The sequence below is a fragment of the Spodoptera frugiperda genome, chromosome 17 (assembly GCF_023101765.2).
Source record: "Spodoptera frugiperda isolate SF20-4 chromosome 17, AGI-APGP_CSIRO_Sfru_2.0, whole genome shotgun sequence".
In the NCBI taxonomy this organism is placed as follows: Eukaryota; Metazoa; Arthropoda; class Insecta; order Lepidoptera; family Noctuidae; genus Spodoptera; species Spodoptera frugiperda.
Window position 1 is genome coordinate 2,142,969 of NC_064228.1, and position 14,661 is coordinate 2,157,629.

The 14,661-nt window shown below is 35.9% G+C and overlaps 1 protein-coding gene and 1 long non-coding RNA gene across 4 annotated transcripts in view; both read left to right on the plus strand.

The window, feature by feature from the left end:
• LOC118268738 (uncharacterized) overlaps nt 1-14,661 on the plus strand; it is a 242,283-nt gene that overhangs the window by 109,786 nt on the left and 117,836 nt on the right. The window lies entirely within an intron of this gene.
• Nucleotides 56-12,630, plus strand: LOC118276877 (actin-related protein 2). Of its 3 annotated transcripts, none has more exons than XM_035595476.2 (12): nt 56-224; nt 314-424; nt 1,049-1,063; nt 3,149-3,220; nt 3,790-3,933; nt 4,510-4,612; nt 5,579-5,685; nt 6,194-6,343; nt 7,480-7,605; nt 8,099-8,251; nt 9,421-9,549; nt 10,629-12,630. In XM_035595476.2, the coding sequence occupies exons 1-12, from the start codon at nt 177-179 to the stop codon at nt 10,668-10,670; spliced, it is 1,200 nt and encodes a 399-aa protein (XP_035451369.1). In that variant the 5' UTR covers nt 56-176; the 3' UTR covers nt 10,671-12,630. The 3 variants fall into 3 exon arrangements, with proteins under 3 accessions (XP_035451369.1, XP_035451368.1, XP_035451370.1); XM_035595475.2 differs by lacking the exon at nt 1,049-1,063 and adding an exon at nt 1,669-1,698; XM_035595477.2 differs by lacking the exon at nt 1,049-1,063.

The window sequence follows — 14,661 nt, forward strand, 5'->3', positions numbered from 1 at the left end:
ATTACAATGCAGTATGATTTACATCACATTACACAAAAATCGTCGATTTGTCATTCATTAAAAAAAAAAGCTTTGATAGTTACGGGCAGTGCGGGGGGTTGTACTTCGTCTGTTATTTTCATTAAATATTTCAATATAAATAATATTTTAAGTAGAAATAATATAAACTAAGTAAAATGGATGAGAAAGGAAGAAAAGTCATTGTTTGCGACAACGGCACAGGCGTAAGTTCATATAAAATGGAGATGTAAAAATGGTGGTGATGATAAGAGCTTGAATCATCGTTTTCCTCATGTTATGATGTCGGTTTTAGTTCGTGAAGTGTGGATATGCGGGGAGCAACTTCCCAGCCTTCATTTTCCCGTCGATGGTCGGTCGGCCGATCATCAGGGCGGAGAATAAGATCGGAGACATTGACGTAAAGGTGAGTTTCGAAACTGTGCTAACTCAGGTGTGTAGCGGAATTCATCCGTATCCTGTCTATGATACTATTATCATATTGTCAAATTTATGGCATACACATTAATATATCAGAATATACTCATAAATTCCTATCATAGTTATATTCATGATGTCCAAGCTATAGTAAAACTATTGTGCCTATAGGACTTACAGACCTACCTAAAAACCAAAATAATCTTGCCCTATTTCCCTATACTTTAATAAACATCTATGATCATGATGCCTTTATTTCCTATTTGATTAGCATTTTTGTAAAATAAATCTGTGTTAAATACTGAAATTCTCATTAAAAGGCTCGATAGATAGTTATTAACCATTATGTTCGATGGAAGGAAGGAAGTTTTGTAAACACACAATAATTGGCAAAGTATTGATTCAGTTAGCCTTTAGACTAATAAAGAATGCTTTGGAAAGTCAAGAAGAAGTCTTTTAGCAACGATATTGGCACATGAATGATAAAAAAACTCAAATCTCATAAGAATCCCCATTAAAGTCTTATTTTTAAAGTGTATCATGTTTTATTTTGCTATATTTTTAGTATTTTCTTTGCTATTTACCATGATTAAGACATTTTGAAATGTTACAGGACATATGTATCGGAGTAAGTCCATATTTCAGCATGTATTCATGTTACTCGTTTTGAAAAACTATGTCCCATGTTGAAATCTAACATTGTTTTAACTAATATGTTTTAAACAAATGTGTAAAATGCATGTAGTGTGTGTGAAAATAAATTAACTTGTAAATGTTTGTGATTGTATACAAATATAATGAGATTAGGTGCCATATGATTTGAATAGTTAAAAACAAATTATAATTATATGCAATCACAATACAGATCTACATATAAAAAAAAAACATTTCTAAAATTTTTGTTTGTTAGTCTTGTTAAACTTTAAAAATAGCTGGACTGATTTGGCTAATTTTGGTCTTGAATTATGGAAGTCCAGTTTAAGGCAGTACGAAGTTTGCTGGGTCAGCTAGTATGGAATAAAAAAAATACTTACTAATTCAAAGTGCAATCAATTTAAATGTCAAAATAACAGAATTAGGTATCTGATAATATTATTATTCACAGCAAAAGTAAATACCAGTTAGGAAGAATGTTAGGATTCAGAATCAACCATATTGAAATCATAGACAAATCAATTAAAAACTATACTATTCTACTTTTTCTTATAAAATATAACATTTCATGCAATACAGGCTTTCAATCAGGAGGATGTGGAAGTTATGGTATGTCATAGGTATTCTATAACGCAGTGCTTCGCAATATAAACTGCACACAAGCTTATTGAAAGTTACAAATATTATAGATACAACACTTTCTAAGGAATGAAATGATTTTATAGTTTCTAAACTATTGCAGAATAGAACAGTACCCTTAGTACGAGTTTGTTTTACGTTTAACGAAATTGAAACGAGACTGCAATTGGCACTCTGATTGGTCGGCTCGAATAAAGCAAGAATCACAGCGCCGAACGCGTTCTCGTTTCGATCTCGTTATACGAAAAAAAACTCGTACTAAGGATACAGCTTTTGTTTTAGAATAGTCCTGGAATTATTTTACACTTCTCTTTAGTACTTTTATAAGACTTATGACAAAAATCTTACTCTATGATACCTATACAATGCTTTTTATTTTAAAATCAGGCAATTAGCTTAATTTTTTTGTTGCTTAGTAATTATAGGTTATTAAATTAGGCTTATAATATATCAATACTTATTTTGCACTAGATAATAACTTTGTTTTAGTAAATTAAAAACTTAATTGAATTTGTTTTGTGCAAGTATTTTAGCATTTATTTTTGTTTTAAAACTAATAATAGTTATAGGTAGTGTAATTATAGTCTAACTTAGTGTTTGTCCTATAATAGTGACATCTTATTTGTCTTTTAATTCAAAATAAGATTTCATTTGCATTTAAAATAATTCCTTCTCTGGATTAAAGATCATTATTTTCACTCACTCTTCACTCATAGGTAACATAAAATTAATAAAATGATACGACTTTTCAAGATCAAATGAGTTAATTAAAGACAAATAAGAAATAACTAATCATAGGTACAGAACTATTTGTAAGGTTATTTAGTGTATGTTATATTAGTTCTAATGAGATCTTTGTTAGAAGATAGTCATCGTAATGTCTGAAACACACTATTGAAACATGATTTCATAAATCTAATGCTAAGTGCACAGTGGCTGAGCAACTGTATCTTTAGTACAAGTTTACTTTACGTTTAAAGTAATCAAAACGAGAGCGCGTTCGGCGCTCTGATTGGCCGGCTCGAATAAACCAACCAATCAGAGCATCGAACGCGCTCTCGTTTCGATTATATTTATACTAGCTACTTCCGCGCGATTTCACCCGCTCTGCTTGGCTCCTATTGGTCATAGCGTGATGTTTTATAGCCTTCCTCGATAAATGCACTATCCCACACAAAAAGAATTATTCAAATCGGACCAGTAGTTCCGAAAATTTGCGCGTTCAAACAAACAAACTCTTCAGCTTTATAGATTAGTATAGATATAGATTACAATAGTGTGTTTCCGACATCAGCTGTTCTTTGTATTGTTTTTGTGCTGTTTTTCAGCCCATTGTTTCTACTAAAACTGTGTTTATATAACCACTCACTATTTTATTATTTTAGAGCAGGAATTAATGGTATGATTGCAATGATTCCAGGACTTAATGGTTGGAGATGAAGCATCCAAACTCAGGTCTATGCTGGAAGTCAGTTATCCTATGGAGAATGGAGTGAGTATAATTTATAATATGTATTATTTATTTATTTAGAGCACTATATACTATACTAAAGCATATAAAATGCTAGTATAAAGTATAAAGAGGAACTTAATGCTCTATGACATAGCTACCCTAACCGAACTCCTTAAAAGGATGACCGCTTTTCATATTTTTCGGCATAAGCCGGTAAACGAGCTGACATATAACCTGACGTTAAACAATCGACATACAACATTACAAGTGCGTTGCCGGTCTTTTTAGTGGATAGCAATTTAAGGCCTGTTGGGGAATCAGGGATTAGGCAATTAATATTATAATTGGACCTCTGGTAACCTCACTCATACAACGAAACACAGCGCAAGCTTCGTTTCTCGTCGGTTTTCTGTGAGGCCGTGGTATCACTCCGGTCAAGCCGGCCCATTTGTGCCGATGCATGGCACTGTCACACTTATTAAATTCAAATTCAAAGGTTACTTAACAAAAATATTTTACTGAATTTTATTTCATTTTTGCTATTTCATAGTATAAAATGATTTCCCCATTATATACCATCATATTTTATTAACATAATCTGTCCACAGGTGGTCCGCAACTGGGAGGACATGTGTCACGTGTGGGACTACACGTTCGGGCCCAGCAAGATGAACGTGGACCCCAAGGAGACCAAGATATTGCTCACTGAGCCACCGATGAACCCCACCAAGAATAGAGAGAAGATGATTGAGGTTAGAATTTAACTGGCATTATTTTTTCTCGATCACAATATGGAGCTCATAACAGGCGAAATACGGTAATTAGCCCCTCGTATATGTATATAAGACACAATAGAAAACACATTGTGTCTTGTGTGGATCTGCGTTCTGGCATACCAAGGGTTAAACGCTCCAATAAGAAACAGCGGGAATTTTAAACGTGTATGTTTTGGCTCACATGGTGATCCAAAACCACTTGTGGCATAGAAATGTTTTGGATCACACGCTGATCCAAAAACTCATAAAGGGTTAACAATGAATTAACTCACGGTTAGTGAGGTGGCTGGGCAACCGACGGCCGCGCAACGTGTAGTGAGTTGATTTCCGCATGGAGCAACTCTTTGTGTGATCCATAAATCGTTGTTTGTCATGTGTATGTTTGTAAACGCGCACCCATGACACAGGAGAAAATCCTAGTGTGGAGCAAAGCTTTCTAAAAGTACCCAAAAAAAGCTAGTGAAGAGTAGGTGTTACATTGTATATGTACCCTCCCCTCTCCCCTTCACAGTTTAACAAGTCATTTTGTATTAAATAATTGTTATATTCCAGGTAATGTTCGAGAAGTACGAGTTCGACAGCGCGTACATCGCCATCCAGGCGGTGCTCACGTTGTACGCGCAGGGACTCATATCCGGAGTGGTCGTCGACTCGGGTGAGTATTATACTATGTACTTAATTTTACACCTTAATGTTTAGGGTATTGAATTCATTTTCAAATAACGCACCTACATATTATTGTTCAGGCGATTTACCTGTCAGTATTTTTTTTTTTTGAGCGGAATTCATCCAGTTACTTCTCCCGCCTTGGGCGAGGAGAGAGGGAGTGTCAGACTCAACATTTACTTCGAGAGTTGTCCGCATGCTCGATAGATGGCGTTAGGATCGAGATAGATCGCGCTATCGTTTTGTTACACGCGTTTGGTTGGGTAGCGTCCGAACATTGAACAAAGTATTGCTTACCATCAGGAATCGAAGATCCTGGTGTTTCTATTTTTTGCATGATCTGAAGTACGTGAGTGCTTTTAAGATCTTATAAAAATTAAAAACTAGGAAATTGAAATATCTCATAGTCATAATCATGAATGTTAATACATTTTTTTTTATACTTAAATGGTGTTTTTTGAACTTCAGAAAAAAAAACACATTTGTATTGCTCTACTTCTTCTGCTTTTTTATTTAAATTTAAATTAAACACAAAAATAGCCTTTTTAAGGTCCACTCCCAGTATAGGAATGGATTAAACTCTCGCCATAGTATTTTTAACTAATATTCTTTGTACAGGGATGTACTCGGATTTCTTATAGTTTCTTGACTTTTTAAAAATGTTTTAATGCACGTAAAATAAGTATTAATCAGACCCAAAGATCAACATAAATGAAACAAAAATAGAGATTTTTCCATTATAATATTTATTTTAAAACTTTGATGTACAGACAACATATAAGTCAAAGTCAAATCATTTATTCCAATAAAACCATAAATAAGTACTTTTGAAACGTCAACAAATAAATAAAGAAATAAATAATAGTCTGTCAGTCTGTCCGTCAGTGAGGCTAGGTGCTCGTTCCAAAGTGTGGCTTCGAATGGAGAAGAACATTCGTTATTCTTCTTTTTTCAGGTGACGGCGTAACTCACATCTGCCCGGTGTACGAGGAGTTTGCGCTGCCACATCTGACGCGGCGGCTCGACATCGCCGGCAGGGATATCACCCGGTATCTCATCAAGGTACGTCATTTATTTATTTACATACAGTATAGAGATCACTCTCATGACTCAAATGAAACTACAATTTGTACTCGTCCACAGAAACATAAATACAACTAAATATTTCAATGAAAATTTAAAAATTGTAATTTTCAAACAAAATAAATGATTAAATTAATCAAAAATTCTGTGTGAACAGCTTCATGGTCCTCGATCACAGAAGAGCTGTAATGTTGTAGGTTGTCTAAGAATGTTACGGACATTTGGCGCGGCTGTTATAATGCTGAAGTATTTGAAGTAAATAATCACATACATATTTGATAATTTTATAACTACATACCTAACCTCACAACATGTAGCTTATTTGCATCATTTTACGAGGATCCCCGACTAGTTTCGTGTCTAACCGGAGCCCTTAAACCCTATTAATTCGAAACTAATCGAGCATCATCATCATCATCATAATTTCATCTACATCTATATACAAGAACGGTCTTTAAACCTCTTCCCTCTTCCCTCTGACCCTCAGCTGCTCCTCCTCCGAGGGTACGCGTTCAACCACTCGGCGGACTTCGAGACGGTGCGCATGATGAAGGAGAAGCTCTGCTACATCGGGTACAACATCGAGCAGGAGCAGCGACTGGCGTGGGAGACCACCGTGCTCGTGGAGCCCTATGTTGTACGTATATGTTAATTAGTTTACTCTGCTACATCGGGTACAACATCGAGCAGGAGCAGCGACTGGCGTGGGAGACCACCGTGCTCGTGGAGCCCTATGTTGTACGTATATGTTAATTAGTTTACTCTGCTACATCGGGTACAACATCGAGCAGGAGCAGCGACTGGCGTGGGAGACCACCGTGCTCGTGGAGCCCTATGTTGTACGTATATGTTAATTAGTTTACTCTGCTACATCGGGTACAACATCGAGCAGGAGCAGCGACTGGCGTGGGAGACCACCGTGCTCGTGGAGCCCTATGTTGTACGTATATGTTAATTAGTTTACTCTGCTACATCGGGTACAACATCGAGCAGGAGCAGCGACTGGCGTGGGAGACCACCGTGCTCGTGGAGCCCTATGTTGTACGTATTGTTAATTAGTTTACTCTGCTACATCGGGTACAACATCGAGCAGGAGCAGCGACTGGCGTGGGAGACCACCGTGCTCGTGGAGCCCTATGTTGTATGTATATGTTCATTAGTTTACTCTGCTACATCGGGTACAACATCGAGCAGGAGCAGCGACTGGCGTGGGAGACCACCGTGCTCGTGGAGCCCTATGTTGTACGTATTGTTTATTACTTTAACTTTTATGCTTTACTAGCTTTAGCGGCTTCGTCCACAGCCGGAGCTGCGGACAACGTAACAGGTTACCGAGGCTCCAGCTCAAAGCAGGAGAAGGAACGGATTGGTTTTTAGTCAGCCTCACCCAAGGCGGGAGAAGTTATTGTATCATACAATGACTTCCTCATTCCTCATTTTCCCTCAAAAAAATAAATAAAAATAAAAACAAAATGTTTTCGTCCACGTTCCGGTGGGATAAAAAGTGGCCTATGTGTTATTCTAGACTATGGTCTCTAGATCTACCCTTGTTCCAAATTTCATATAGATCCCCTCAACTGTTTTGACGTGATTGAGTAACAAACATGTACACAAACTTTCGTTATTAAAAGCGCCCCGCTTAACTATTCAGGCTTATTTTTCTCTCTCATTATCTGACCATTTATCACGACTTTAGAGAATTCAGAAACTTTCACAAAGAATTTTTATCTTTCATCCATAATATTTATGTACAAATATCCAATTTCTCCACAGTTACCAGACGGCCGTGTGATCAAAGTGGGAGGAGAGAGGTTCGAGGCCCCGGAGGCACTGTTCCAGCCACATCTCATCAACGTGGAGGGGCAGGGCATCGCTGAGCTCGTCTTCAATACTATACAGGTAAGGAGTGACTGGTATTTTAGGTTTTAAGAGTTTTTGTTGGTGTCATGAAAATATGTTGTAGGTAATAAATACTGCCTCGTTAGTCGAGTGATCGCAAGTGCGACTGTGCCGGACAAGGGGTCTCGGGTTCGATTATAGGGTCGGGCAGAGTATTACTGGGCTTTTGTCGGTTTTTCGCTAATTTCTAAGTAGTAGCATGGAGTTTGGAATTGTGCCTAGTATATAGCAATAGGCTCACTTCCTATTACATGGGACTTATAAAGCAAATGGTGAACAGTGGGTGTACATTGGCATTATGTGCCATATAGTGCACCTCTGCCTACCCCTTCGGGGATTAATAAAGACGTGACGTTATTTAAGCAGCTTTTTGTTACTGGTAAGAAAATACATGTTTGTATTAGTAATGAATTTCTTCCAAAAACCTAGATCAACTCGGAAATTTTGAATTTCTATGTCATAGTAATAAATATTTTACCATTTAAATCCCCAGGCGGCGGACATAGACATGCGCAACGAGTTGTACAAGCACATCGTCCTGTCGGGGGGCTCCACCATGTACCCGGGGCTGCCGTCGCGGCTCGAGCGGGAGATCAAGCAGCTCTACCTCGAGAGGGTGCTCAAGAACGACTGCGATAAGTTGGCTGTGAGTATACCAAACTCAAACTCAAAATATTTATTTGCACGTTAAGGTAGGTATTACAGGTCTTAATTTAAATGTTAAGTACATCTTAACTGCCTTTTTCAGGCGTTGCAAATTTGAGGGCTAACTTATCCTAGATTACATTTACTTAACCTAGGACTTAAATATAAACTTAAAAGTAGTGTTAATTTCTTATACAGAAAGAAATACTATACTTCTTCTTTCTTACCCCTACTAAACATCTGAGTTTGCTTCGACATTTCTTCTTAGAGTAGTCGGATTGGAAATGCCGGCCTCATCTAGCTACCTATTTGAAATATTGACGTGTAAAAGTGGTATTTTATAACCTACTTACTCTTTTGTGCCTTAAGGCTTAAGTCATTCTGTCTCCTGCATTAAATTCACCGAAAGAAGTGGAAACTATCGTTTTCTTTTTCTTCTCCTCTAATAATATGTTCTGATTTATATCGTTGCGGGATCCAAGACAGTCATTCATGTCCCTGGGACGCGCCGGACTTCAATGTTCCGGTATTTTCATGGTTGTATCTACTGTAGATCCTGGCTTACAGGAGTTACAGCGGTATGGGAGGTTGTGGCGGGCTTAATGATGTGAATTTGTGTGAGAAACTATCCGTCGTTAACGCGACAATTTTTTATGAGTCCCGGTATGCTTTGAAAGTAGTCGGTCGACCTTCTTTCGAAAACAAAAAAATCTGTGAGTATACCCCAACTAAAATGTGATTTTGTGGATGAAACTAACCGTCGTTAACGCGACAAATTTTAGTAAACGCGACAAAGTACTTAAATCTAGTTGTCTATAGTGATATATTATGTTTGTTTATTGCTGTTTATCGACCTAATGGTTTCCTACATTCTAGAACGGTTACAAACGTATCCCTTATTGGACTTGCCCGCAATATTGTTATAAATCAAATCACTTTAATAAAAAGTAGTCTGTGTAATCCAGACTGTAATCTATCTCAATGCCAGTTTCAAGTACATCTGTTCAGCAGTTATGGCATGTAAGAGTAACAAATAAACATACATCCGTACTCCATACATTATTACAAACTTTCACATTTATAATATAAGTAGGATAGAAGAATTTGCAGGATAGTAACTTATTTCCTTTTCCTAAAAGTAATCTGTACAATATGTACTGTTATTTCCAGAAATTCAAGATCCGCGTCGAAGACCCGCCGCGACGCAAGGACATGGTGTTCATAGGCGGCGCCGTGCTCGCCGAGGTCTGCAAGAACAGGGACAACTTCTGGCTCTCTAGGAACGAGTACTTAGAGCAGGTATATACCTTCTTCTTATTATAAGTTTTTAAACTGACATGGTCACTAACACTATTATTAGAACTTATAACGGCATATTTACCATGTTTATTCATTTTATCGAGTTTCCGATATTTCGGCACTGTTGCAAGCGCCATGATCACGGATTAACTGTAGTAAATGCGGGTGGGTGTTTACGAGCAGACAAATCGGTCTACCCGCTTTCTCGTTCGTTTTTTGCTGACACCGGTAATACCACTACCATTGTCACTTGTAACTAGGCTTAACTCTCGACACACAAAACTTACTGTGTCCGCTCGCGAACTTTCTTCTTTCTTGGCGGTTTTGCGGGTTTTACATAGTTGGACCACTGGATTTGTCTGCTCGTAAACATCCACCCGCATTTACCCCAGTTCATCCGTGATCATGGCGCTTGCGACAGTGTCGAAATATCGGAAACTCATAGACGTAGATAAACATGGTAAATATCCCGTCTTAAGTTCTAATATCAGGTATATACCATTGTCATAAGAATATTTAGGAAACGCTGGCCATTGATGGCCATTCAGTTTCATTCATTTATCATTCCGACAAATCTATGTGTCCCACACAATAAATCAGTGAGTGCAATTCCCAGCTACATGGTGACTAACATTAGAGAAAGGAATCGTCCACAGTTTTATTGTAAACACAATAAATGCTCTAAAGCTAACTAGTGTGGAAAGCCATGCTTCGGCACGAATAGGCCGACCCGACGGTCTCACAGAAAACCGACGTGAAATAACGCTTGTTGTATTTCGATGTGTGAGTAAGGTTACCGGAGGCCCAATTTTCCCTCTTCTCAATTTTGCCGATATCCGAACAACCCTTAAATTCGTAACCCCAAAAAGGCTGGCAATGCACTTGGGCGGCGGCGATTGCTTACCATCAGGTGATACGTCTGCTCGTTTACCGACGAGTTTCATAAAAAGAAAAAAAAAACATAGGGACAGAGAAAGCGACTTTGTTTTATACTATGTAGTGATAGGAAACCGTTATCATCCAAAATATAACTAACACATTGCATTTAACCCATCTAATTGTTTCCATGTTCTTTCCAGGGTATCTCCTGCCTAAGGAAGCTGGGTCCTCGCGCCAGTTAATGACTGAATCACATACTTAACTACTTCTTATGTATATAGGCGGCGAGACGGTACCGACATAATATATTCAATCTTATTACTATGATATAAGACTTAAAATAATTTGAAAGACACCATTTTTAAATAGAAACTAATTTAACTTTCCTCATGAATCACTCTCTAATTAACTGCTATACTCAGAGACATTTAATGATTACTTAAACTATTCCTTAGTAATGATTTTGTTTCGAAAACAATTGCTATAGACTGTTAAGTAACCATTAAATAACTCTGAGTGCGGTAGTAAGACAGTTTAGTAGCTAATTATGTTTTACAGCTTGACTCGACTAGTTTCGAGCCACACTCGGGGCTCATAGTTATGAGCAGAATAGCGCAACTCTTACTTTTTCCAGTTATCTAGTTAAAAAGTTACATGGGTAGACTGTAAAACACAATTATTGTTTTTTTTTAGTTATTCACGATCAGATATCGTTAAATTGTCGTGTATCAGCCGCCATAACGATTCAAAGTATTCCGTTATTTTATTTCGATTGTAAGTCTAGCTTGTATAGAATCAATGATTTTATTATTTCTATTATTATAAATAAATAAATAAATAATTTTTGTATATCAACTTTTAATATTAATGTCCTTTTTGTTTAAAATTTCCATTGTTTTAAAAAGTTTGGGCATAGTATGTTGGTAAATATGATAAAAAAACAATGTTTTGTAATCACGATCTCGAAAACAGCTGTAACGAATGAGATGAAACTTTGCAATATTAGGTAGATGGATGTCAAGATATGCTAAATTAAATTTATACATGTAAACAGTTTTTTCACTCACTAATTCAGTTTATTGTTTTGTACTAAACTTGAAAAATGTATCGAAAGAATTGTATCTGTACTGTGGATTTCTTTATAGGAAGGTATCGTAATATATCTGGGTTTAAAATTAGTTTTGTATTTTAATTTAGCCGAGTTGAACTTAGCAATTTAGCCCAAGTTTGTCTTATAAAGTTAAAAAAAAATGTTTCATTTTTTTAACACAAACCAATATACTATGCACAAACTTTAATTTATAATGCATTTAAATGTAACATATAACCGCCGTACTCAGAGTCATTTAATGGTTACTTAACCCAGTCCTTAGTTTCCAGTTTTCGGAACAAAATCGTTATTAAGGAACAGTTTAAGTAATCATTAAATGTATCTGAGTGCGACAGTAAGACCCTTACCAATAACTTATTAAAAATGTAATCAAGAGATTAAAAAAACTGTAGTTAGACATTGATTTCAATCTTAGATAATAGAAAATCGACAATTTGTACTCTATTTTAAGTTTTTCACCATCACTGGTGATTTCTTAGCAATAATCCCCACGCTTGGCAGTCAGATTGGGGATCACTGATCACCGAAAATTTAAAGGATGGTGCTGCCCGTACCGAAGATGTGTGACTTTTATTTATAATTAAAATGTGAGAAAATTAGGTGAAGGATTGCTGTTTTAGTGAAAATTAATAAAATTTTAATAAAATAAAAAATATACTCGGTTTTCGGTTATTGTGAGACTGCTTATAAACAAATTGCAATAAATATAATTTGATTAGAAACTCCTATATTTTGGAATCTGTTAAAAATCAATCCATAACTAACTTATATGGGTGAATTACGATCATTTTGTTAATTCAATATTTAAATAATTTTCAAATAATAGTTAAGGAAGGTAGCAACTTGACTAGTTTCAGTAGCAGCGCGTCAATCGCACAATTAAATAATACATTATTTTCAATAACTTTTTCAAAATCTTAAACTATTTCTTCCCTACTAAAGTATGATATGAAAACTTCAGTCAAAATAATGTCACAATGCTCAGGTAACTGCCAAACAGACGAATGAATAATGTAAATGTAATAATAATAATAAATGATTGTATGATTTTGTAATTACACAACGTAAAATAAAATAATTATATACCTAAATATTTTTTGTTTCATTTCTTCTGAGATTGTCCCAAAAAACAACACCCTATGGCAGTGTTTCCTAAGTTATCTGGACTACGAACTATTTAAATCAAGTTTCTTAACTCAGGATCCACTTTTGCCCTATGGTGATATTACTGCTGCTTGAAGAAAAAGTGAGGAAAACCATGGCTACATATAATTTCAAATTGAAGAAATTTGCCCACAGACAAATCTTCCTATCTCAAAACTAGCCTTAGCTAAAAAAAATAGCATTATTTTCGAATTATGTGTACACACCGCTTGTAGAGATATACTCCCTAAATGATGGACAAGGTAGACGACTGCGGCGAGGATTCCTCAGACACACTTTAAAAAATCACAAACACAACTTGACTTGAACACAATTCGTCTTGAGCTATCTAGACGAATTGTGTAAATCTTACAACAATTATATTTCCGAAACACACTACAATATTTATTATCATGTTCGAAGGTTTCATAAGCTTGCGTGAAGAGCTCACCCAAGATGAGCCGTATTATTACAAAGGTAACTAGGTATGTGTCTAGGGCGCTAGTTTACAAGCTATTCTATGGGGCGCGGCGACACCGCGAGACAGGCACGCCCGAAAAGTAAAGTTGTTTGTATTATTGTTGTACCAAAAAAAGTGAAGGGGCGGTCTATGAGGTGCTTGTGGCACTCTCTAGGTGGTATGGTAATCTTTCTTTACGTCTAAGAGGTATGGCGTTATTTTTTAGCTAAAACTTCTAGTTTTTGAGACATTAATGATTTCATTTTTGAAATCTAAAAATATTTCTCCTTGCATAGAGGTAAGCGCAAATGTATGCTCACGCTTAAAATCAATATATAAAAAATACTAAAACATCATTTATTTATCAAATTACACTAAAATAAACTTGTAATATAAAAAAAACAACTAAAATAAAAAAAAGTAAGTACTGAGTCCAGTTGTCCGCATGCTCGATAGATGGCGTTGGGATCGAGATAGATCGCGCTATGGTTTCGTTACACGTGTTTGGTTGGGTACCCTTGGCCTTCCTACATGGTGCTGATTGCTTACCATCAGGAATTGAAGATCCTGGTGTTGCTATTTTTTGAATGGTCTGAAGTACGCGAGTACTGAAGATCTAATAAAACTGTGAAATCTTATCATTACTAATCTAATGCTTGAAACGAGGTTTCTTATCGGCGATAGATAAATATGATAAGGAAAAATAATAGTTTTGACCTTGATGGCTTTGAAATTTCGTTCCTAACAAAATGAAACACTGTGTTCTATATAAAAAAATATTTTATTGAACAGTTTGTATTACAATGTTAATTATAATTATTCAGTTTTAGTTTACTAATATTATTTATTTGTATAGTTCTATACAATGTGATAGGTAGACCTAAATAAATACGAAATGTACAAATAAACAATAAAATAGTTATCCCTCGTTGGTACAGTGGATCTGAATGCTGACTACCAAGAGAAAGGCCTCGGGTTAAATTATTAATTCGTAAATTGCTCAGTTATATGGAGTCGCATGTCATGGCCGGGTATGGCAAATGTTTACCTCCTATCTAGAATATTTAGGAGTTGCGTCTACTACTATTAACCGCTTGTATATAAGACACAATAGAAAAAACATTGTGTCTCGTGTAGATCTGCATTCCATCAGACCAAGGGTTACTTTACAATACTAAGGTTTTAATATAATATTAGCTGTTCTTCTAGTATAAGACAGTTCCATTAACTTTAAAAACCTTACATAAGGTAAAACTTTGTCGAAAACGTAAGTATAGAAGAAAACAGTACAAAATAACAAATTTTATAGTTACTACAATATCTTATTGAACTTAAAATATCATAGGATTAAAAAAAAAACTTTTTAGCAAGAATAAAATATATCGAAGCCTGTTTAGTTCTTGATTTGGTTGGTAGATGGCGTCTGAAAAAATGCAATAATATAAAAATGCACATTTTTTACAACATTTGAAATCTCCAACGCACAATAATAGTACACAGAATTGTTTTGTTCGAATTC

Coding starts and splice junctions, on each gene's coding strand:
- LOC118276877 (XM_035595475.2), top strand. CDS start 177: ATGGATGAGAAAGGAAGAAAAGTCATTGTTTGCGACAACGGCACAGGC. Junction 425..1,668: donor TCGGAGACATTGACGTAAAG/GTGAGTTTCGAA, acceptor CATGCAATACAG/GCTTTCAATCAGGAGGATGT. Junction 9,550..10,628: donor GGAACGAGTACTTAGAGCAG/GTATATACCTTC, acceptor TGTTCTTTCCAG/GGTATCTCCTGCCTAAGGAA.